Below are 26,688 nucleotides of genomic sequence, written 5' to 3'. Positions count from 1 at the left end.
CACACACACACACACACACACACACACACACACACACACACACACACACACACACACACACCTGCTCCTCTCCTTTCTGTTATCACAGTTCCCTCTTATCCATCGCCCACTCAATATTTCCATGACAAATAAAATGCCACTCGACAGCACGACACACAATTCAGAGAGATCCTTTTAACTTCCCAACACCCACTGCTGACCTATTTTCTCTGTGTTTCTCTCTAACGAAGGACTCTGATTATAAATTCTAACAATAATCCTAAACCTGACCCCAAACCAAACAATTTCCCTAATGAGTTGCAGCAAAAGGTCCACAACAGTAAACCCTTTTCTCTTTTCTTACTCGTCTTGTAGGTACATTTACATCTGATAACACTGCATTATATCCACATACAGCCATTGTGATTAGAGCTACAGATAAAATAATGTATACAAATTCTAAGTTTTGCTCTTTGCTTCATACATTATTATTATCAGCGTTGCAACTATAAGGAACTTTGATCTGACGAGCGCGTGAAAGAAAGATTAGATAACTTATTTTTAATATTATTTTCTTTTTTGAACACGGCTGTTTGCAGGATGCACAGCGATGAGGTAATGTGTCCATTTATGGTTATGTAAGGTTAATATAACTATGATAATAACTATAATATGACAATGGTAAAACAAATTAAACTTTGTTTTAGTACTGTTCACACATAACAACTAACAGATTTGGTTGCTCGGTAATAGTAATTTTGTTATCAAGATTCCCTAGTAATGCTATATTCTCGATAATAATAAGCCAAAAGCAATATATAGCTCGGTAGCAAGGCTAACATGAAATGTTACTTATAAACCAGTTATATTACAGTATATATGTCCACTGTGACCTATACCTCCTGTATACAGTCATTTGCATTATATCAGGTTCAAACCAATAGCTGTAGGCATATTGTCCACCTTTATCTCAGTCCCTTTTCGCATATTTTTGTTCTTCAGTTGATTCTTTTCTTTTTCTCTTGGTAGGATCCTGCCCCAGTATCAGCCAAAACCACAAAATATAACGTCAAAAATAAAATGTTCTAAAATAAAAAAAAATCTCCTCCTGCTTCCTTTCCACTGGCTACTATATTACTCACTGTGGAACTTGAATATTCTCTGCTCTATGTAAATATTATGATGGACCAGTTTTCCTCCATTTTCTTTCTGCTGATCTCTTTCACTCACAAACAGGTCATCCATGGTGATGTTTAATCAAATTATAAATTTAAAATATTAGGCATGTTACGATTTTCAAAAATCTAATTATACTAATTATAAACTGCATTCATGTAGCGCCTTTACACTACATTCATGTCACATTCACTCATTCATACACATTCAGAGGCTGCCATGCAAAGTGCCCACTGCTCATCAGAAACTAACTAATCCCATTTACACACACTGATGGCACAGCATTGGAATAAATTCAGGTTTATTATCTTGCCCAAAGACACTTCAACATGCAGAAAGAGGAACTGGGGATAAAACCGCAAACCTTCTTAGGATTTTCCTAGTTGACTAGTAGTTATAGCCTTTAGTCGACTAGACACGCCAAGCACTAGGACCAAGCGGAAAACGGCCGTTCAAGCTGAAGCCTGTTTCCCTTAGTTTAGACCGCCCACAAGCTCCTTGATTGGCTCTGCCGTTTCTTGTGTGATTGGCCGTCCCCACTGTCACTCTATCTTGCTTGCACATCGGTCTGCTAGTTGCCCAGGAGTCCTTATTAATCTGCCATTGTAAGTTGGGCGTTTGTTCTGCCTGGGTCACGTCAGCTAGAAGGATTGTAATATCAGAGGTTTCATTTACATTAACGTTTGAATCGGTGTCCATGTGCATATGTGCATGCGTGCGTGTGTGCGTGTGTGTGTATGTGTGCACGCATATCTCTGAAATCAAAATTTCGTCCTTATAGGGGTGTGTATCTCTCGCTTTTAAGACGATCCGATACGTATCTAGATACATGGGCTATGATACAATTCAGGAAGGAAGCATTTTAATATAAAAGCTTATGGTTCGTTTTGATGCGATGCAATACAATTTGATAAAATACGGTTCGATGCAAGTTCTTAACATTTGTTAAATGTAGACATTTATTTTCCATTCTAAATTAAATCAAGCCAATCCTGTAAAAGTCCCAGTGCTTACAGGTTGGATTACTGCAACTCCTTATTATCAGGCTGCCCCAATAAGTCCATTGAGACGCTCTAATTAATCAGAACACTGCAGCACGAGTACTCACATGAACTAAGAAAAAAATATTATATTTCTCCTCAGTTGAGTCCTGAACCATCCCTTGGTTATGCTGCTATATGTTTAGACTTCCGGGGGATTTCCCATGATGCACTGAGCTCCTCTCATCCTGCAGAAAGAGAGGGGAGCTCATTAATGCATGTTACTAAGTTTACTTCTTCCCCGGAGTTCTTGTGCTTTCTAGTCTCGCAGGTCCATGGATCCTGGTGGTGCCTCCTGCTATGGTCCTGCTTTTTATTATTGTTATTATTATTGTTATTATTATTACTACTACAGTTACTATTACTACTATTATCATTGCTCATTGTCCCCCATCGATGTGGCTGTCGTCGTCGTCGTCGTCGTCGTCGTCGTCGTCGTCATCTTCTTAAAGTTATTATTTATTTTTTTTGGGCCTTTTCACGCCATTATTATATAGAGACAGCTAAAGATAGACAGGAAAGGGGGGCAGAGAGAGAGGGGATGACCCGCAGCAAAGGGCCGCAGGTCGGATTCGAACCCAGGCTGCTGCAGCAACTCCGTACATGGGTTGCCGGCTCTACCGACTACCCGCCCCATCATCATCTTCTTAATGTTCTCCATTCATCATCACCATCAGTCACTAGTAATTGTTGCTACTGCTGTTGCTTTGCAACTTTGTCCCCCTCTCTCTGTCTCTTTTTTTCCTCGCTGCCGTCGCCAAGTGCTTGCTTATGGTGGGAACTGTTGGGTTGCATCCATAACGTTAAAACCAATTTCGGACTCATAAATCTTTACACCCCTTGGTACATTTTTAAATCTTTAGACATTGTATCAATTAAATTATCTAAGTATATATATTTTAAATCAGAACGTGGGGCACCTGGATAGCTCTCCTGGTAGAGCTAGTGCCCCATGTACAAAAGGCTGAGTCCTTGCTGCAGCAGCCATGGATTCGAATGCATGTCATCCCCCCTCTCTCTACCCCCTTTCCTGTCTATCTTCAACTGTCCTATCTAATAAAAAGGAAAAAGCCCCCAAAAAATATTTAAATATTGAGTATGCCTGAACCCCCATCTCGTCCTGGTTGGAGCAGCTGAGATCACATGGCTGCTGAGCCCGGCTAGTTGTCCACTGGCCCGACTTTATTTTATTTTATATGTTACTCTAGTATATATTGAATTATCGTTTTCTATGTTGTTTAGCATGAAGGAAGCTTATGTTGTTAATCTTGTAGTAAAACCTTGTGTTGTATAATGTTGAATACAATTCCTTGATCCTTGATTCCGTGGCCACACCCAGCATTTAAAAGTCAGCTGACAAAAAACCTTTCAAGAGGAGAGTTGTTGGTTTATCAAACTAACCTCAACATAGCGTAGCAAATCATGGATATTGTGAATATTACTTGGTTTTTGCATTACAAAGGTTACTGTTTGGCACCTTAGTGTCAGATTGAGTTTCGGTTTCCGAAAACACACTAGCAACGAAGTTTTCTAAAGATTATGATTTGGTACTGAGGTGGCTGTGGCGCAGGAGGTTGAGCAGGTTGTCCACTGATCACAGGGTTGGCGGTTCAGTCTCCTATCCACGAGACATTGAACCCCGACTGTCAAACCATGTTAATGTAACTTTGACAAAGAATCCAGGAACATCGCTGAATCACCAGTACAGATCTGCACCATCCGTCTGCTGACTGTGTCAGCTCCATCTGTGGAAGGCCTCATGTACCCATGTTAGTGCCAACAACACTCGTGAGATGAATTTTGGATTCCTTTTCACAATGTGGTTACACAGCAGATATGTTATTATTTGTTATTTAGAGGAATGCTACAGAAATCAATCCTGTAAATAAGTTATTATCAAGCCTTGTCCATTCTGTTGTTTGAAACTTTAACAAACTGATTATGTCATTATAACATTAACTGTGGCATTACAAAAAATAAGCAAGTGAGACTGAGATACAGTAATACATAATATGGTATAGTTGTAAGTGACTCCATCTCCTCTCCATTGTGTGGGGACAGTAGCGATCAGTGACATTGATTAACCTACTTACTGTGTCTGACCCTGCCGACTGACAGCTAATACTAACTCGTAGTTTTGTTTCAGCTGACAGAACTGGAGCAGCCATACTGTGAAGAACAATGCTTTAGCTGTTTGTGATCCTACTGCTGACCACTTTCTAAAGCATATCATTGTGCTGTCTTTTAAGCTTTTTTTTGCTGTCGTTTATAAAAGTATCTTCCTTTCAGGCAGCTGTTGGTTGCCTTTCATTTCCAGTATAAATAGCAACTAACCAACAGCAGTTTACTGCAGTCATCACAACATGGTAAAGCAATTCAGACCTTTCAAATCAATCTGTAGCCTATACAACCATGGAATGGAAGTCATTGGTTTCTTGGATAATGCGAATAAAAAGTACAATGCTCTAAAGCATGCTTTATAAGTGGTTGGCAGTAATGTGAGCGGACATATATATTAGGGGGAATGATTTGGCTCCATAAAAAACTGATATTGTTCTTTGGGGTAAATCAATTGAGATACTTATTAATATAACTAATCGGGATGGGGCTGATCCAATCCAGTATCAGTATCGGGAACGATACCAGCGTAATTCACGTATCGGATTTTCCCGATCCAACCTGCGGAGATATCCGATATCCATGAGCCATGTCTGCGCTTTAACGTTGTCTGCTGAAATGACTCCACAAGTGATTCCTGCCGGCCAGTCTGCTAGCTGGCTGCAAACTGTGGAATGGATTTCCAGCGCGGCTCAATGAGAAACAGAGTTATGAGACACGCCTCCGCTCAGGAAATCCATTCCGCAGTTTGCAGCCAGCTAGCAAAGCCGTGATTCAGAGAGGCGGAAGCTCCCTCGCGTCGTACAACACTACAAACGCAATCAAACATTTAAAAAAGCACCACACGAAAGAGCATGAGGATTATTGGGTCAAAATGAGAAACAACAACTTGATTGTTAAAGTAGTATTACAGTTCTTACACGATACAGGGCTATATATGAAAATTTGAAGCAGTAACATTATCCTTAGAGTGACTTCCTGAGGAGGGCAGTAATATGCCTAGAAGTGTCTAAACTGCCGGAAATCCATATGAAGAAGAAGAAGAGCAGGGGCAGAAAGGAGCTGTTCTGGAGTCATTCCAAAAACTAGGTAAACTACAGGCAGACAACGTGAAAGCTAAAGGGATTAGTGTGTGTGTGTGTGTGTGTGTGTGTGTGTGTGTGTGTGTGTGTGTGTGTGTGTGTTTACACTTATTGCACTTTTCTTATAATTCAAATATTTGACATTTTGGGAATTTAATAAATATTGACATGACAATCAATTTGAAACCCTTACAATTGCATATTTGTTTTCAGGATGGGATTTTTTTCAGGATTTCCTGTTTTTCTGACTTCCTTTTCTGACCTTATACTTACCTCAAGTTGCCTTTTGGGACATACATGCATACATACGTACATATCATACTTGCCTGTTGAGCGGAGTTTATTTCAACCTCATATAAAATCAACAATAATGATAATAATAATATTAAAGCAAACAGAGCTCTAGTATCGGAATAGTATCCAAATTCAGGTATCGGGACCGGATCGGAAGTGAAAAAATGTGGATCGGTGCATCCATATCTATATCTATATATCTATATATCTATATATAGATATATAGATATCTATATATCTATAGATATATAGATATATATCTGTATATGTATATAACCTATTGTAATGCCAATCAAAATTAAACTTACTTTCTCATACATACAGCTTTTTTACTAGATTATAATACACCGATCAGCTATAACATTATGAAGATTGACACCGGCTGATTATCTCATTATCATGGCACCTGTCAGGATATATGAGGCATCAAGTGAACAGTTGATGTATTAGAAGCAGGAAAAATGGGCAAGATGTTTATAATGTTATGGCTGATCGATGTATGATGGTATAGACGAATCCTGGTAGTGAAATGTAGTTCACGCCTTCTTAACTGTTTTGTAGACACACTGGGCCTGGCAGTTGATAATAAGGGGAGGGTGTGAACTTAACACAGTTGATCCTCAAAACAACAACAGTGCTCTGAGTGAATGAGATTAACCTTACTAATTCAATACATTTCACTCAACATATTACTTACTTACGAAAAACATCTTGTGTGCAAAGATGAAATTTTAATTCCCAAAATCAAAAGGGTTTATTTTCTGGTGCCCAGGACATTTTACGTCATTCTGCCAATTCAAATTCAGTCCCTGTGTACAAGTAAACATTTTGGCCTAAGGTGACCTACAGAAAAGACCAGAGGTCAACAAAACCTGTAGGGGTAATGGATATCTGTACCAAATGTTCTTTATTCAGGACAGCAGTTAGGGTATCTTGTTCTGGATGTAACAGACCAACAGAAAGAGCATAAAAGCAGAGTAGAGGATTTCACAGACTGTAAGAGGTGCATAAACAGGTCTTCCAAAATTCATACAAACCATCAAGAGAGACCAGAGAGAAAATGTGGCTATTTGGGAACACTACTGGGTGCGATAATAAAATTCCTTAAAGGACCAGTGTTCAGTGGCATCTAGTGGTAAAGTCATAGACTGCAACAATCGTCATATCAATGGATGTCGGGTCTCCACTCTCCCACTCTACAAAAATGAAGCCAAAATATCCCGGATACAGCCGCTGCCATCATTAGCCACTCAGAGCCAGAGTCAAAGTCCCACCCATACACCCGGCCGACTCAATCACAAGCAGGGCTCAGCTGTCATGTGGTGTAATTCTGTTTATAGCTTCAGATAACCAATTAAAACCAAACATATCAGAAAAACACCTTAGCACAAGTATGATAAGATCTACCGAAAATGGAAATAACCATCTTTGATTTTTTTAGTTTTGCCCATGTCCTTTCTGCTAACATGGAAGCAGCCGGCTTTATGACCTATAATGCAGTCAGCCGCCAGAGGGCGATCGAGATGTTTTGGCTTCACATTTGGAGAGCTGTCATGTCCTCCATCTTTATATATGTTGATGGTCACAACCAACTGAATACCACTCGCTGTGCGTCCTTATCTAGAGCCAGTGTTTGGTTTGTCCATTCTGGGATACTGTTGAAACACAGTGGTTCAACATGGCGACCTCTGTAGAAGAGGACCTGCTCTCTCTGTAGATAAAAATGGTGCATTCTAAGGTAACGAAAACACAATGATTTTAAAATTATACACCGATAAAAACGAGGCACTAATCTATCGGCCAGGGACTACATTGGGCCGGTTTTCAGCTTTATCGGCCATGATTGGCCCCCAGCGAATCAGTCTCAAGTATAACCGATTCTGTGTTGGCCAAATTTAGACACTGCTGTGATGGTTCATGTGCACAGCGGCACAGATAATAACCAATTATTGTCACAGCCGCAAAAACACTAAACCATTTCATCTACGTGGCAGTTTTTTACCATAAGTAAAGAAGACATAACAAGAGTCCTCCAGATGTACACTTGGAAACAAAATTGCAGGTGAAAAAATCTGGACCTGCCTACCTCCGTGCACTCGACCCAGCCCCCTGCAATTACTGTGCATGACTATAGTCTTGCAGGCCAGCAAGGCAGATATTGCTTAAGCCCCTGAGCTAGTTGCACAACAATGAAGAGCAGCCAAAATGTATGAAGTAGAAAAGGCTATGGACAAAACAGAGTCAACATCTGTGTGGCCTTTCGAGAACTAGGGGACTTGTTTGTTTTGGGGTGGAATTTGTTATTTTCCTTAACTAAGTAGTATAGAACTATGTATGAATGAGACATGAGGTAGATGGATACAATGCGCTGTGCTCCTCTCAGGTTTACAGTGGGTACGGAAAGTATTCAGACCCCTTTAAAATTTTCACTCTTTGTTTCATTGCAGCCATTTGCTAAAATCAAAAAAGTTAATTTTATTTCTCATTAATGTACACTCAGCACCCCATCTTGACAGAAAAAAACAGAAATGTAGAAATTTTTGCAAATTTATTAAAAAAGAAAAACTGAAATATCACATGGTCATAAGTATTCAGACCCTTTGCTGTGACACTCATATTTAATTCACATGCTGTCCATTTCTTCTGATCCTCCTTGAGATGGTCCTGCTCCTTCATTGGAGTCTAGCTGTGTTTAATTAAACTGATTGGACTTGATTAGGAAAGGCACACACCTGTCTATATAAGACCTTACAGCTCACAGTGCATGTCAGAGCAAATAAGAATCATGAGGTCGAAGGAACTGCCCAAGGAGCTCAGAGACAGAATTGTGGCAAGGCACAGATCTGGCCAAGGTTACAAAATAATTTCTGCAGCACTCAAGGTTCCTAAGAGCACAGTGGCCTCCATAATCCTTAAATGGAAGAAGTTTGGGACGACCAGAACTCTTCCTAGACCTGGCCGTCCAGCCAAACTGAGCAATCGTGGGAGAAGAGCCTTGGTGAGAGAGGTAAAGAAGAACCCAAAGATCACTGTGGCTGAGCTCCAGAGATGCAGTAGGGAGATGGGAGAAAGTTCCACAAAGTCAACTATCACTGCAGCCCTGCACCAGTCGGGGCTTTATGGCAGAGTGGCCCGACGGAAGCCTCTCCTCAGTGCAAGACATATGAAAGCCCGCATAGAGTTTGCCAAAAAACACATGAAGGACTCCCAGACTATGAGAAATAAGATTCTCTGGTCTGATGAGACCAAGATTGAACTTTTTGGCGTTAATTCTAAGCGGTATGTGTGGAGAAAACCAGGCACTGCTCATCACCTGCCCAATACAATCCCAACAGTGAAACATGGTGGTGGCAGCATCAGGCTATGGGGGTGTTTTTCAGCTGCAGGGACAGGACGAATGGTTGCAACTGAAGGAAAGATGAATGCGGCCAAGTACAGAGATATCCTGGAAGAAAACCTCTTCCAGAGTGCTCAGGACCTCAGACTGGGCCGAAGGTTCACCTTCCAACAAGACAATAACCCTAAGCACACAGCTAAAATAACAAAGGAGTGGCTTCGGAACAACTCTGTGACCATTCTTGACTGGCCCAGCCAGAGCCCTGACCTAAACCCAATTGAGCATCTCTGGAGAGATCTGAAAATGGCTGTCCACCAACGTTCACCATCCAACCTTACAGAACTGGAGAGGATCTGTAAGGAAGAATGGCAGAGGATCCCCAAATCCAGGTGTGAAAAACTTGCTGCATCATTCCCAAGAAGACTCATGGCTGTAGTAGCTCAAAAGGGTGCTTCTACTCAATACTGAGCAAAGGGTCTGAATACTTATGACCATGTGATATTTCAGTTTTTCTTTTTTAATAAATTTGCAAAAATTTCTACATTTGTTTTTTTCTGTCAAGATGGGGTGCTGAGTGTACATTAATGAGAAATAAAATTAACTTTTTTGATTTTAGCAAATGGCTGCAATGAAACAAAGTGAAAAATTTAAAGGGGTCTGAATACTTTCTGTACCCACTGTATGTGTTGTAAGGGAGTGGCTTTGGAGGGAGACCTGGAGGAAGCGGGTGGTATATTTTCAGTTCGATAATTTCAAAATCTAGCCATCTCTTGCTAGTTTTTCTAATATTAGACCTAACTTTAAAGCTAAAGAGCAAATTTCGCTGTACACAAGCACTGAATGACATGACATTAGGTTGTGACTCTTGTTTAATACCTGTTTACACACATTCTAAGTGTTTTGCTGGATATTCATTTATTCAGCTGAAATGATGATTGAAAATATAGTGAGACTGTTTATTACTGTGGTTGTGCAAGACATTTCTGCCCCGTTTGCACCACAAGGGGAAAATGTTTTTATAGATTGATCTGAGAAGACTGATGTCCTTACCACAGGTCAGTCCAAGTAAGATTGCTGAGGTGTAATTTTTACGTAAAAGTGACCAGGGTGCTTATTCAAACATGTTAAATTGCCATCAGATTAACATACAGGATGTACCATGTCTGAAAGAGGCTTATGACAAACTTGTGTGTGTTGCATTTACACAACTAATTTTTATTGATTAGTTTCAATGGATCACCCCATCTGAAGTGATCTCATATTGCGTTATTTCTTTTGGTTTACTATATGTTGGTCTGGTTTTAAAGGCTGCATGGCATACAAAGAGATGTGGTATTCGATAGTGATAATGAATAATCTTGGAAAGTCTAAGTTTGCAGAGGCAGTGGTCACATTTTTCATCAGGTGAGCTGCGACAAATCATTCACAGGTAACGTGTACTGAAAACTACATGAAGTCCTGTGAACAAAAGGAGTTGAGGTTAGTCTTTTTTGCTTTTTATCTCTGCCATCTGTGTTTGCTTCCATCTGGTGAATTGCTGTGCTACATTACGCAACTTTCTGGCTTGAGGCAAGAAGTGCATTGTTCTTCCCTTCCCACTCCCTCAGCTGGTCAAGTTAATGTATAAACATTTGTCAGTGATGATCATTAGTATCGTGCCTGTCTGAGTCTCCAGCAGTGAGATTCTTATATATATTTATTTATTTATATATTTATACTGATGTTAGCACTAGATGAAAGACCAGGAGGTTGTTTTGATAAAAAGGTTAATTCTCTGTGGGCCATGACCTGAGCAAATTGTCTGTTCCCAGGCTTTCAGACCGATTTGAGCAAGGTCAACACATTCTCACTCCAAATACTACCACTTGGTCTGTTGCCCTCTGCTTAAAAGTATGACGCTGTAGGTATCCCTCGAGTGTTATTTCTAGACATGATGCAGGGCTCTGCAGTCAAGTTAGCAAGAAAAAATATGCACCCTCCGGCTGTCGTTCTGGCATGCCCCCTTCAAAAAGCCTAAAATCTTACTTATATCTTATATTACTAATGATAGGAGAACCACAACTAATAAAAGAAAAAATCCAAGTTGATTTTTAGTGAAATAAAGGTCAGCACAATAGTATCAGCAAACTTGTTTGTTTATTTTCCACTCCTGGTCATCTATGCCATTTGTATTGTAACTTAAGGTTGCCGAGATCCAACTTTTTTTCAGGACAATCTGGGGTATTTCTTTTCCCCTGTCCTCTGAATGCACTGTACTCACACAGTGGTCTCATTGAAATAAATAACGAGATTGTTCTTTTCATGCTGTGCTGGTGTCTGTATGAACACAGCCACGGGTTATAAGATTGTGTACAAAGATGACACTTAAATAATGGTGCTAGAGAAGAGCTCATCCAGTTGCCAAAATTAAAAGTGTTCATCTTCTGGTAGCATGAATGTCCTAATTAAATTCTGACAATCAAATTTTATTTCTTGGGTAACGGTGAACATTTTGTCCTGAAGGTAGCAAGAGACAAACCTGTGTCACTAGCAAGCCAGCTACCTACTGTCCGCTGCATTTGTATTACAAATCTGACACAAAGCCTTTTTACTCATGTTTGTCTGTTATATTCCCATTATACATCCTTCAAACAGCAGACATATCTAATTATACAGAATAAACACAATTGTATTCCAATTAGTATTATTATTGCCAGGAAGGCAGTGTTTACTGTCTGATTCTAATCAGCATCTGTCAGCTGCAACAACACAACATGTATGAAGTCTTTCCCTTTCAGATAATTGACCGTCTTTCGAGCGTCCCGAAGGCAACAGGTCTCTGTTCCATCTGCAGGCTGTAAGTGACAACCATTGTCAGTGTGTGATTACAAATAACAAATGCAGCGGTATCCTACATTTTGTACATACGGCACCTGTACTCTTGTCACGTAAAGCTGGCCGGTCAAATTTTGGTGTTCTTCACAGCCTCCCAGTTTATGCAGCACAATTACCAGCAGTGTTAGAGGTGACATTTAATGCCATGATCTGACTACATGATATTGTTAATTTTGTTAATGATCCTAACCCAATGTGCGTCTTGTGCTGTGTGATGTGTATTCTACGTTAGTATTCCTAGACATACTGAAGATGTAATTACAAATTTTAATCAGTTTCTTGGCCTATCACAGTAGAGAGAGACTGGAAAGCCAGAGGAGAGAGAGGGGATGACATGCAGCAAATGTCCATAGGCAGGACTCGAACCTGGACCGCTGCAGTAAGGACTCAGCCTTCACACAGGGGTGTCTTAACAGGCAAAGAGAGCGTGATGGTCCAGAGAGCTCAAGATTGAACGAAAAGGGTGGGACCAGTGTTTTTTTTTACAACCAAGTTCCATTCTAGTGATAAACACATTTAACCTCTCATAATTTCTTCACAATAAAAGTATCCAGATATTTTGTTTTTTAAACGCTTTAATTATGAAGCAGCCAAATAAGGAAATGTTGGGTTTTCATCGGAAGTAACTTAACACGACTCCTATACAGCTGAAAGTGTACATGAAACAGTAAAATAAAGCAGATATCTCAAGGTACAAACAGGGACGCAGGAGAGAAATTAAACTTCAAACTAAAGAGATGCCGTTAGAAGCCACAAAGGTATTGAGAGCTGAACACTAGGAGACTTTTAAAAACATATGTCTGTCTGGTCTCCTGTACAGACAGGAGTTGAGTCTCGGAACACACTCATGTTTTCTGAGGGGGACAAGGGGGAATGTCACAGTTTGGCCACAGTCGGTGAGACATCACCGCAGCCCACTTAGAGGCCAGTCGGACAAACTTTGACTGTACTCCAGAGAAGGTCCATCTCGGGCAAAACTTGGCACAACTCGGGACATTTAAACTAGTGATGGTTTTATTCGGCGCGGCCAAAAGTGCTAATGGAAAAGCATTTTAAGTGTTATGGTCAAAAATGTGATTTTAGTGCATATAAGAGGTGATTTATTTATTGTTTGTGCAGTAGGTGACATTGTAGTGTTTTTATGCTAGTGCGAATTGAAGAAGACTAGCATGCTGTGCAGAGTGGTCAATTGTGGATTCAAAACGATTAGAAAAAAATTAGAAAATTCTTGTAAAAGGGAATGCTGTTTGCTGACTTACAGTAATGTTAGCTTGTCACAGACAAAGCAGGGGCACGAGAAAATGGTTAATGGTAAATGGACCTGTCCTTGTATATTCCGACCACTCAAAACGCTTTTACACTACATGCCACATTCGCCCCTTTCACACACATTCACACAGCGATGGCAAAGCCCATCAAACAGAAACGCATTCATACACATTCACACAGCATCGGGAGCAATTCGGGGTTCAGTATCTTGCTCAAGGATACTTCGACATGTGGCAGGAGGCCGGGGATCGAACCAACAACCTTCCGATTAGGGGACGACCCGCTCTAATTCAGACAAATTATGTGTTAGTTCCAATGTGTTAGGACTTGATTTGAGCTGTAGACAGCTGTAAGAATTTAAAATGTATTGTCTGAGAAAAGGCAATACACAGACACTCAAACACAGTGTTGCAGTGTTACAGATACCACTGATCCTCAAACACAACTCATCTGGTAAGTCAGGAGAACTGACAGCCATGCCAGCCCCCGCCCCCACCACTCACACACACACACACACACACACACACACACACACACACACGCACACGCACACACACACGCACACACACACACACACACACACACACACACAATCCCATCTGGATTACTGATTATACTAAATTATGTTGAGATTATGTCTCATGCTGGCACTGGCATAAGAAGCTGGCTGATGAATGGCTTCACTGTATCTTTCTGACCTCCAATACAAAATAGAAAACATCCGGTGACATTTGAAAGACTAAACCAGAAAACACAAATTAAACATGTTAAGTAGGGCAAAGAAAATCCGTACACATGTATGTGTGATGACATCCAGTGCATTCGTCATGATTCAGTTCAATATCAGACACAAATCCACTTCCCAAGCATGAAAAGTGGGTGGACTGCAGACAGTGACTCCAACTACAAATCCCACGTCAGAAAGCAGTTTTTATAATACCCTTTTATAAAACCCTCCCTAAGTGCAGCCCCTTTCTGCTCTGTGCTCCAATACCAGTTGAGGAAGCTATGTCAGGACCCTTCCTTTCCTTTCTCCTTTCCTGTACTTAGATATACTATGTGCTAGGCTCTTCTATTGAAAAGACAACCACACTTTGAAGATGGTTTACATATAAAAGCGACATATAGGAGGTGGACATTCACATCAGACACCTGAGATGATCTTTGAATAGAGACAGACCAATCACATGATGTCAACTAAACCATCACCATGACAAGTGCAGCTCCATCTATTGATGAACGTCATGAGATGTGTTTGAAAGCTCCAGAAAAAAGGTTAGACCTTGTGATGGGAATAAATGTAGCTTTATATTTCAGTTGCACACTGAATGCTCAAATGAATTGTCAATACAAAATGTCATGCATCTGTCACTGCAATATTACATTTCAGCATTTTACCAACTACAACTTCAATTACAGCTGCAAAGTGGTTAAAGTTTTCACTCTGCTGCACTAATATAGAAGTGCACTCAGTGATCCTGGGTGTGGTCAGAGGGGCAGTGGACTTAAAATATTCAACCAAAAGGTCAGGTCAGCGAGACAATGCTGGTGTTAAGTTACTCTAAACAATTCAGTCTCTGTATTCATCAGCTGTGTAGGATTTTATGACAACAAAAAATTATAGATAACATCCAGACACAGCAGGTTTGCTGGGAGCAGCGAGAGGGCTGCTGTTAAGGGAGTGTCCTGTTTACGGAGAAGGAGGGACTACAATCAGATTAGAGACTATAACACACCAACAGTTTCTAAGGCAACAGTCGGGCAATATCATTCATGGAGAAATCAAGTGCTACAGCGTTAATGTTGACAATACAGTGGGCTGAAATGTGCAAGTCTTCTGAAACAACAGAGCAGGAACAGTTGCTAAAATCTGTTTCACATTATATCCTTCAACTGCTTGCTAGACAAATTGACTTCATATTGGAGAAGCTGCTGGTAAATTAATTGTTGAGGTTAAAAGACTTAAAAATATCTGGCTGGGATCCAATACAGAGCCGTGAGAAGATTCCACTTCCTGTGTTACCTGGTGGTAATGGAGGGGAAATCCTTTTGAAAACAACACAACTAAACTTCCTGAATCCTTACAGAGGGTTTCATGTGAAAGATTGTACGTAACTGACAATGATCTGGCAACAGATCATTTTATGGTAAGCTATAATGACAGTTAGGACCAGAATGCTTTGTTCAAGTAAAAGTGCTGTAACTTGAAATAATGTTTTGTTAAGTGAAAGTACTTACAATTAACTGTAAAACTGTGTAAAAAAGTACTCAGATAGCTCAGTTAAAATAAAAGAGGGGGTTATGTTAATGATATTGTGATAGAACTAATAAATTAACTAACACCTTTAATCTATCTCCTGTCACCTGATATTAGTATAAAATATTGGTTTTGTGATAACACAATTGATCGCTTCCGGTGTGAATTCAGTCTTTGAGCAAGAAGCCTGGACAAGAGACTGAATGAACACCGGAAACAGATAACATCAGCTGTCTGTAAACATCATTCAAACTAAAACTTAATTGTGTACACAAGACAGAAACATGTAATCAGATTCATAAATACATACGTTATTACATTTTGCATATCAATATCTAGTCTGCTTCATTAGTTTTTAAATGAAAAGAAGCAGTGCAGTTTAAATTGTCTTGTATTGGCAAGGTTCTAAAAGAATGTGAAAGCAGCTGTCACAGCTCAGGCTATGTCATTAGATTATCACAAATACCTGTACCAGTGATATCTGAATCACCTTCTTATTACATCAGAAAAGTAAAAAATAATTATCGCTCATATCAAAAGTGATGTGTGCATATGGACCCATTCAATATCTAGTCCCAAGAGGTCAGTGAATGAACGGAGAAAGATCAAGGTGACCATTGATGACATCCAACACCATATGTGTGAATTAAGAGTTTATTTCCACCAATCGAGAGTTTGTGAGCATTGGGACAGTTGAAAGACAGTTTCGGTGAGTGTTTTTAGTTTCTGTCTGCTCTGAATGAAGTTATTAATTATAGTTAATGTTTCAATGACATGTGATGTAAAGTTAATGGCAGCCATTGTAGCCGATTTTGTGTCTATTTAATAATGAATCTATTTAAAGTGAATTAAGGGCTTATTTGGACTAAACCAGTGTAAATCATTGTTGGAAAGATTAACAAAGACGGTTTGTGAGTTCTATTTTGTTTCATTCCATTCAAGTTAATTTCGTATTTATAACCTTTAACCTTTTCACTTTGAATAAATAGCAAATACACATAAACATGACAGCACCTCTACACACGTGCTCAGCGTCATGTGACACACAGTAACATGGTCACCAAGGAAACCTAGTGAGGAACGAGCTACAGTGTAACATTCTGGTAAAACAGGTTAGCAGGAAGTGGAGCACATTCCACTTTTCTGTTGGTTTTTAGTGTTTCCTACCTGTAGGACACCTGCTTCCTGAAGGTCAGCTGGACAAACTCTGCCTCCATCTGAGACAGCTGGCCGTCCTCCTCCTCTGTCCCCTCCACCTTCTTCTCTCCTGGCACCTAAAATAAATATAAATAAATTCCTGCTTTTCCAAAGCAAGTTGACTGAGCTCAGACAAGTGGGTTTTGACAATGTTGGCTGTAGGTAGATAGAAGGAAGCACACTTTCACAGACCGGTGAACACCCCCGCACCCACCCACCTGACAGCTGCCGAGCCCCAGCGTGCTCTTGCTTCCCTCCGCGGTGAATACGTCCTCCTCCTCGGCCACGTCCTCCAGCGCAGGCCGCTCCACAACCGGAGAAGTGGAGTCTCTCAACATCCCTGCGGTCTTTCTGTTCCCTTTGTTTAACGATTAATACTGTTACAATGTGGTAAAAAAAAAAATATCCGCGCTCCGTTGACTCAGCCGCTTCCTGCTGTGTTCCTGTTTTTTTTTTTAGAAGTTACTATTTTAGTGCGTATTTAAATGAAGCTCGGCTCTGTCAAATCGCTCTGTTAAATAAACCGCAACACGGCAGTTGTATCGGTGTATCAGGTCAGTCAGGACACCAGCTTACTGTCGCAGATCCACTGTATGCCCACGAGCTCCTCCTCACGCGGTAATGGAAAAGTTGTCGGTGGTAGCTGAGCGGTGTTCTGGTCCGTCGTACATCTAGATGTTGCAGGAAATCAGCTGTGAGCTCTCCCTCTCTATCTGTATACCTCCCCGTATCTGTGTGTGTGTGTGTGTGTGTGTGTGTGCGTGCGTGTTTGATTGTGTGTGCAGTGGCGGACTCCGCCTGTTTGACGGCACGGGCTAAATAAAAAAGGCACCAGCTTGTAGACTGTTATGATGCATTTATCGTGAAACAGTTTAGTCAGGGTAAGCACCCCGAAGGACACTTCATGATCTATTGTCCACTGGAAGGATGCCACTTCATCACACAGTTTGAAGGGGCGGGGCTACGTGACATCACAAATACTTTGGAAGTCAACTCTGGTCAATTTATACATGTGTAATGTAGAAACTTGAAGCCTTCAGTGCACATACACTGAGAATGGACTAGTAAAAGACATGTTGTCAGCACCATAATGCAAACACATGAGGCCCCTTACAGAGCAGGCAAATTTAACCATCTTTCATAGAGAGTATTTATTTGTCGGGGGCACACCAGGCTCTCCCACATCTGGTGCCGAGGCTGCAGGGCGCACTATGGCTGCACTTGTTTTCACTTAATGCTGAAGCTATGGGGGCAGCAGGGCACATATTTTCTTCACCCTATAAAAACATTTAATTGTCATTTAAATTTGCATATTCATAGATTATGGAATCTTTAACGAGGTAGAATGAGTAAATGTCTTTTTTTGCTGAAAAACATTGATCGTTGAAGTCAGGTTGTCTCACTTAGCATGACTGCAGGCACAGAATGTGTTGCAAGCACAGGTAACAAATTTTTTTTTTTTGCGCCCATGTTAACCTATTGGGCTGTTTTAGACTCTGTGGCTGGCTCGCAACCTGAAGAGATAGTTTCGGCATCTCTTCTGTCTTTTTCACACACTGCGTTCAGATCTGGCAAGAAAATACACTGTGGGCCAATAAAAACAATGATAAAAAATAAATGTTGCAGCAGGCACAGGTTTTGGAGATGGGACCACACCGAACAGATTTGGAGAAACAGAAACCACATAGAGACAGATTAGTCCCTTGCCTGGCTTCCTGATTTATATTTGTTTAGAAAATAATTTGCCTTAGTTTTATCCATTCAAACCTGTGAATGGGGGAACGGCTAATTGGTATTCAGCTTTGTATCTTTGTATCTCTCAAAATCCACTTCTCTTGGATGTTGTAGGGCAACTTGTCTACAATGGGTAAAATACCACAGGCAGTCAACATGGCTTATTCCAACTCTTGGAGAAGGCATAGACTGTATAAATAAAAATGGACATAGTTTCCGTGATGTCACCCATAGGTTTCTGAAGAGCCGTTGTAAAGCTCAGTATGGTCAGCTCTGGCCATCGCCATCTTGGCAGTCCTGTCTCTGCCGCCCCAAAGCAAACATGTTCTTAATTATGCATACATTTAAGCCTTAATATAATTTAAATACGTGAGTTATATAACCCCACCACCCAACCCCAATCTGATCTGCTGATCTTTGGAAAGTTCTCCAGGCTGTCAAAGCCTGGAGAAAAGCGGTTAAATCTGAAGACCTAAACCACTCTTTTAAGTGTTCCTAAGCTTTGAATACACTGAGAGATGGCTGGCCTGAATGCACTGCTCTTACTTCTCAGGCACAGGTGCAGGTGTTAAAGTTGTGATCCTTTCACCCAGCTTATACAGTCATAGCTTCATCACATAGCTTCCAGAAAACAAATGTAAGACATTTTTGGACTCCATTTTTACTTAAAGTCTTAGGTGTGCTACCACACAGTTCTACTAACAAGCAGCCTGTTCAGGATCTAGGAGACCACCAGGGATCCATCCACCTACAGCTCTTTCCCCAGCCACTGGGCCTGAATCAAACACTAAAAAGATCATAGAATATGAATTACGTAAGTGTGCAACCACCCAGAAGTATGCCTAGTTTAGTTCTGTATGTGGCGGATGGTATTATGAGTGTAGGCATGATAATCAATACCTACAGACTTCATACTCCTTTCTACTTGAACATTCAGAGAATATTATATAATTGTTATATAACTGTGTCAAATAACACAACATATAGGACTGCTCAGATCAGTGTGTATTTCAAACGATAAAAGATCTGACAAGAATTATGTTTTTTATCATTAGGTTAACATCTGTTGAGTCCAAGCTCTCGTCTTAGAGCTATGATGGTAAATAGTCGAGGGGAATGCTGCAGAAATTATTCCTTCCTTCCTGCTGTTCATGAGTGAAGTCTATATGAACAGACTCAACCTAATGTTGAGGTATTCAGGACAAGTGTGTATAAATGCTCTAAAAGCTAAGCACTCACAAGCCTTTATTGTACCTCAGTGCAGTAAACACAGGACCCGGTTCTATCTGAGGGCAGCACACCTCAGCTGGGTGCAGTATGGAGTTATACACACATCTGGATGGGATGACAGTGATATAGTATACACTCACACACACATTCACGCATGCATACACAGTAGCTTTAAACTAGCCCTGCATATAAGAGGTGATAGGCAATGGGAAGTTGTCCTAGTTTAAATCTCTAGGATATCTATCTGGGTCAGGGATGTTTTGGAGTTTACAGAAAGAGAAGGTGATATGATGTCAGTCCAGCAGGGGACAGCAGAACCTAGCCTCTCTGGGAGTGACCTGACTGTGGAGAGAAACTCTCAAAGAGCAGGAATATCTAAGTTTCAAATACATACAATATATACGTCGACAAGTGGTGGACGGAGTGGGCAGGGGAGTCCAGTGGATAAAACCCAATAAAGTGCACTCTTGAATGCCTTTCCAGTGGAGTAAACATGATAAATGACATTTTAGGGTGCTAACACTAACCCTGACTAAGGTGTTATTATTATTTTAATAAAAATCTTTCCAAAAATATGTATCTACTATTTTATAGCCAAATAAATCTATCAAACCTGCCTCATCACTACTGATGGAGAAGAAATGTTCTATCATGTCAATTTCCTGAATTTCCTTCTTGCACAACACGAGAAGCTGAAGAAAACACAGAAAATGGCACGTGCCTGTTATAAAACATGTACAATAAATAGATCTCTTCCCAATGCAATTCTTGTGTGCCAAAAGTTCAGCCTTTTACCTGAGCTCTAGGAGACAGGTTTGTGTAAGAAACAGTTTGCAGCATGAAGAGGAGTGGTTACAGCAACTGGTTGTGATGCACTGGGTTGCCATTAAATCACAGTTACAAATTATAAGTTTGTAACATTTAGAAAGAGCTATTAGCAGAAACTGAATATAATATAAGGTAGGTTTTCATTAGTGTATAATCACCTAAAAATAAGAAATGTTGTGTTTTTGTTCCCTTAGAATGAGCTGTTTTTATGTAAAGAGGGAGCAGGTCCTCTTCTGTAGGCTGCCATGTTGAACAACCATGTTTCTACAGTAGCCCAGAAAAGACAAACTGGCAGTAGATAGGGGCTTTCGCTTTTTTCACAAGTTTCACGGTTATTGTCATTCAGTTGGTTGCAATCTGCAACTTCACCACTAGATGCCACTAAATCCTACACACTCCTCCCGAATTTTACACGCTGGACCTTTAAGTCAAAGCCACAGATGAAGGTCAGGTCATCCTGTTGGACTCCTTCTGCACAGTGAGTTTAATTTGCTTCCATCAAGGTGACCCAAACAGATTTCTTTTATTATTGGCCTTTAAACAGAATGTGATTTGGCCTGTTACTAGCTGTCGATGTGATACTTCCTCTGATGGTTTTAGAGAGAGATGCTTTATAATGAGCAGAAATCAGTGAATGAGTATGAGCATGTCCAACCCACCAGGTTGCCAGGTTGTCGGCCAAAACAGCTTTTCAGAGCTGTGGAAACCGGGAGCACACAGGCATTGTCTGTCCCATTGATAAAAAACCGGAATGCTGACTCTGCTGAACTGCAGCCAGTCTAATGGCATCTACGTCCGGTCTGCAGCAGCTAGCGACCCCGAACCCCAACAACCTCCCCAAACTGCACCTAAAACAGCCCCAACCCCGGCTGCTTGGCCCAGTTGCTCTTGGCCTGTGGGTACATGGAGCGGCTAAGCCCCTGTGCTGGCTGGCCAAAGCCCTGTGGGATTAGACTAATGCCGGCAACGGGAAGCCACTGATGGTGAAACAACAGGCATGGGAAGTGACCCCTATCTTTAAATTAGAATTCACTCTTAGCTACTATCTACGGCCTGTTGTCGTTAATTTAAGTTATTGTATCTTTATATACTGTATATGTGAGTTGTAAAATGATTCTTTAGGTTGTGCATCTCTAACAGTCTGCATTCATCAGTAGAACACTGAGAGAGTATACATAATTTGAATTTTCTACACAAAAATGACAGCACTCAACTTTGAACTGCATCCTTACTGTTTGAACACATGTCCTCACAATGAACATATATATGAAAACATTAAAAAACCCAACCACAAAGTAAGGCAAGGCTTCTTTATTTGTATAGCACCTTTCAACAATAAGGTAATTAAATATATGTATGTAAAATCTTCTATATAGACATATAAGGCCATTTAGACAAGATAAAAGAAAGCACTCGTGGAGCGGTAATTTTGAAAGCAGACTGAAGTCAGGCCTTGGAAGGGAGCTGGCCAGCTATCACCTGATTGTCGAGCTTACACCATGCAACCCTTTCAGGCTTAGCCCAAAGGAATGGAGGAGGTATTCAGATCCTTTACTTAAAGGTCCAGTGTGTAGGATTTAGTGGCATCTAATGGTGTAGTTGCAGATCCTAACTCGTCTGCTTCACCCTCCCCTTCCAAGCCCAAAGGAGAAACTATGGTGCCTTGGGATAATGTAAGCACACAACTTAACAATATATATAATATAGGTCTTGTGTTTATAGACATTTTAATATTACCTGTATTGCTTTAAAGATGGGCATTTAACTGTTCATTAGTGAGTTGATGTAAATTGGATGTAGTTTTGTTCTTAAACAAATAAGAAAAGTAAATATTACAGAGTCTGCAGCAAGAGGGCCTCCCATTAGCTCCCTTTAATTGGGCCAGTTAATGAACTATTTCCATTTTAGGCTTTAAAATAGCATAATGATTTCCATTTGAAAACCCCAATGTTAGCTGTTTTAAGGCTGCTATTCTTTCAACTGGAGTGATGGATATCAGTAATATGTTACTAATACATTTGCACCCCATCCATCTGTTCTCTCTGTGTCAGTTGTTGTTGCTCCATTGACCCTGGGCAGCATTGTTTCTAAATCTGCCCTCCGTCCAACTACACAGGCAGAACAATACAGCAGCATTATGTCACTGACTGACTGACAGAATAGATATGTGTGTATCTTTTTGATGCATTATCACTCAGGTAAAATCCCTCTGTGTCTTTAGTTTGCTTCCTGACATCATTGTCTCTGTCATGCCCTCCTCTTCGTCCAGCAGGGTTTGTTTTGGCAGCCATGGGTGTCTGGTGTGTGGGTGGCACTGGGTCGCACCAGGGTCTGGACCCAGTGGTGCCCCCCCGATCCTCAACCCTGATTCTGCTGACAGGGTCCAACACACCATGAGATAATGTCATTCCAGAGGGATCGTGGCTAAAGCCTCTCTTTCTGGCTCTCAGGTATATAAAGAGGAGGCAGCTGTAGAGCAGAGGACAAAGCACTCTGGAAACATTTTTCACTCATTGCTTTTCATCCAGATTCTGTTCTCTCTACCTTGCCTCGCCTCCCTTGCTTCACCTGCTGGACTCTGAGCTGAGCAGGTACGTCTGCCAACCTGAGCCAAGCCAAGCCGAGCTAGACCAAATTCTCCAGTCGCTATGGATATTGCCATCCAGCACCCCTGGTTCAGACGTGCCCTGGGCTCTGCCTACCCTGCCCGACTCTTTGACCAGTTTTTTGGAGAGGGCATGTTTGACTACGACCTCTTCCCCTACAGCGCCTCAACCATCAGCCCCTATTACAGACAGTCGCTGTTCCGCAGCTTTTTGGATTCCTCCAACTCTGGCATCTCTGAGGTAACTAAATGAGACTCAGGAAATATACTGAGGCTCTTTAGAGAAATGTGGAGACAAAGTTGGCTTTGTTTATATGTTCATAGGAGAACAGATATATAGAAAGCAAATTATTGTGTCAAAACAAATTTTTAGTAATGTTAAGATAACACCAAAGCTCATCTTAACGTCCTTTAAAATTTTATTCAAAATAGTTATTGTAATTTTTTGTATCTAGTGTTGCAATTTGTTCTTTCCTAAAAAAGGCAAATTCAAACTTTCAATTATAACTATCAATAGTTATGGTAGTTATGAGGTTCTTCTGTCCCCTTTATCATCCACTGTCCTCATTTTTGTGCAGTTATTACATTCATTTGTACTTAAATTTGATATCTTGACTTTGTTTGATTCATTCTTTGAGTTCTCTACATCTAAACCTAAGTTCTACTTCAAGGATTTAAACTTTCAGAGGTTCAGTCTCTTATATATCTCTCAATGGTCCCTCTCTATGCTTGCTGTGTGCCCCTCAGGTGAGGTCTGACAGGGATAAGTTCACACTCTACCTGGACGTCAAGCACTTCTCCCCAGATGACCTCAGTGTGAAGGTCACTGATGACTACGTGGAGATCCAGGGCAAGCATGGAGAAAGACAGGTAGCGCTCCTCTTCTCTCTTGTAAACACACTTGTTCACTTTTGAAAATAGTTATTACGACTATTTAAAACAGCATGGGGTCAATGTATACTGACAGGGGTGTTTGTTATTTTGTTCATTTCCCACCAAAGACCAATGTAACCATGATCAAAAAGCGACTTATAAAATGTAACTGCTTAAAGGTAATACGGTTTGGGTGAGAGCTGGTTTAATGTTTAACAGAACTATAAGAGCTGGCTGGTAAGTATAAAACACTTCTCACCAGGACAAACACTACTGAATGACCAAACTATTATAGGAATACTACAGGCAGCAGTGTGTCTCTGTTATCCTCTCGTTCTTCTGTGACTACACATTGCTACTTGTCACTTTGAGCATGAAGGTGACACTATAGGATATACAATATCAGATCAGAATCAGAATCAGAAATACTTTAATAATCCCCGTGGGGAAATTACTTATATAGTATAATATAGTATAGCTATAGTTCTATAAATATATATATATATATATATATACAACTGACAGACAGGCGGGAGTGAGAGAAAAAAGGCCCTATTACAAATCTGTCTGCTACTTCAGCACCACAGACAGCGCCATTAATTTTTCATACACAGCACAGTTAAGCTACTGATATTTCAGAGCCATGGTCGGATAAAGAATCAATGAGTCAGGCAGAATAGACCAACATATTCAATAATCCCTCTGCCCCTACTCTCTCTCTGCTACAGGGGCATGGAGAGGGTGGATGGCAGGTTGACATGGGGGAGTGCATCCCAACTTAAATCGCCTGCTGCTGAAATGATGTGTTTATGATATGATTTTTTAACAAAATGAGACTGAAGACAAACAATGACTGAAAAAGATTCCTGTATTATACATACAAGAATCTACAAAATGTATTTTCTTATATTATCTTTATCAAGATAAAGAATCCTTTTTTATATCTGAGGTAGGGTTTACATTGTGCAAAACAATGCATATGACATGGGTGACATTGTCAGAAGTAGATAGCACCCTCAGCTGTTTGAAAAGAGTATCACAATTTATTTTTTATCTCACTGATTTGAATATATATGTATATATATATATATCAACTTTATTTTTATGATTTTGTTCAGAACCGACAGGTCACCATGGGCAATAGAACACAGTTCAAATATTATTAGTAGTGCAGTTAGGTTTGTGTAAAGGGTTATATATTATTACTCCCATAGTGAATCTTCATATATTTTTATCACAATTTAACCATCTTGTGATATATCATTACATTCCTGTTTTGTATTGAAATTCTTCCCTAAATGCCTGCACAATAAAACCATGTGAAGGGAATCAAACAGTAGTCTATTCTGGGTGTATCCTACTCTACAGTACATTAGGAAAGACAAACTAGTAAATTTCCAGTAAATGTCCCTAAACAGTGTACAACCGCAACTAGATGACTGTACTCCCATGTCACAATGAACTACATCTAATAGGCCTGTGTGAGGGTTTATGTAACCTCCTGTATTAGCTAGCAAGATCACCTCGTTTCAACAGCACACTTAGAATACACAACATCATGAGGCAAATCCATTATTTTCTTCTTTCAACTGTGAGATTTGTTGAGCTTCAAAATATTAACAGTTTGTTGAACAAAATTAGTAAATGTTATCTTTGCAAAGAGTTGATTTGTATAACAACTGAATTTAATTACTGAAATTGACTTCCTATAATCACTGTGAATCCTGCTGTTTTTCAGGACGACCACGGTTACATCTCTCGTGAGTTTCACCGCCGCTACCGCCTCCCCTCCAGTGTTGAACAGTCAGCAATCACCTGCACCCTGTCATCTGATGGTCTGCTGACCCTGACCGGGCCAAAGGTAATGGGGGGGAGTGAATCTGGCCGCAGCGAGCGCAGCATCCCTGTCAGCCGTGACGACAAGCCCAATGCCGCTGCATCCTCCTAGAGGCCAAGTGGTGGGGGCTGACGAGGGGTGCTGGAGGAGCTTGACACCCCTACAACCTGCATTAACTGGGATGGACGAGAATCTCTATCTCCCAACCCTTGGCTTCTTCTCCCTTTTCTTTAGAGGATATCTGTGTCCTCCTCACTTCACCTTTCTCCTCTATAGATTCTTCTTAGCACACTCTTACAGTATTATTAGTATCATTGTTTTGAGTATAACAAAAATCTCCCCCCGAGGATGGTTAAGTGAAGGGCGGCTGGACTTTTTAAGAAGAAAACTCATCTAAGGACGAGACATTCACATGACCTGATGCTTCATTCTGCTGATTGATCTGTGTCAGAGCAAGCACTCTGGCAGTAAAGATGGTTGGGGTTAAGCTTGGAGGTAAATGTCACAAGTCTTGTCCCAGATTTTTCATCAGTGAAGTTCTGAGGCCCTGGCTGTTTCCATGCTTGTGCTGACTCTTTAAACCCTCTCTTGTCTTAAATATATTCTGTACTGTAGTCTAGGCCTTGTTCAATGGTTAACTGCTCATTACTGAGAAGTCCATACTAAATAAACATACAATAAAGCTGTACAATTAACAAAAAGCAACTCTTGTGAGAATGTATTCTTTACTCTTCACATCAGGTTTCAGTTTAATCAGTGTGGTGCTAATTAACCCTTTCTAAGTCCAGCCCCTTTTTGATCTGTGCTCCAATAACAGTTGAGGAAGCCTCGGCCAACTTTCTGTGTTAGGCTCGTCTACATTGAAAAGACAACCACATTTTAAAGGTGGTTAAAAGATTAAAGTTACATATACATAATCACATCCTAAGTAAATGTTAGCTTACTACCTAACTAACAA

At 40.6% G+C, this 26,688-nt stretch overlaps 2 protein-coding genes across 2 annotated transcripts in view; one reads left to right on the top strand and one right to left on the bottom strand.

Moving 5' to 3' along the window:
- LOC127378430 (diacylglycerol kinase zeta) overlaps positions 1 to 17,353 on the bottom strand; it is a 125,127-nt gene extending 107,774 nt beyond the window's left edge. The window contains exons 1-2 of the mRNA XM_051427247.1: positions 16,842 to 17,353; positions 16,594 to 16,700 (exon numbers count right to left, since the gene is read on the bottom strand). Coding sequence (XP_051283207.1) covers positions 16,594 to 16,700; positions 16,842 to 16,961 — 227 coding nt within the window. The 5' untranslated portion in view covers positions 16,962 to 17,353. The remainder of the gene's footprint in view (positions 1 to 16,593; positions 16,701 to 16,841) is intronic.
- Positions 17,354 to 22,826: 5,473 nt separating this feature from the next.
- cryaa (crystallin, alpha A) lies at positions 22,827 to 26,429 on the top strand. Its single transcript, XM_051427313.1, has 3 exons — positions 22,827 to 23,261; positions 23,768 to 23,890; positions 25,632 to 26,429. Exons 1-3 carry the CDS (start codon positions 23,064 to 23,066, stop codon positions 25,839 to 25,841), a joined length of 531 nt encoding a protein of 176 aa, XP_051283273.1. The 5' UTR covers positions 22,827 to 23,063; the 3' UTR covers positions 25,842 to 26,429.
- Positions 26,430 to 26,688: the final 259 nt, after the last annotated feature.

This window comes from Dicentrarchus labrax, unplaced genomic scaffold, assembly GCF_905237075.1.
Source record: "Dicentrarchus labrax unplaced genomic scaffold, dlabrax2021, whole genome shotgun sequence".
NCBI classification, from domain to species: domain Eukaryota; kingdom Metazoa; phylum Chordata; class Actinopteri; family Moronidae; genus Dicentrarchus; species Dicentrarchus labrax.
The sequence above is the reverse complement of the archived record's forward strand: the minus strand, read 5'-3'. Positions and strand labels throughout refer to the sequence as shown.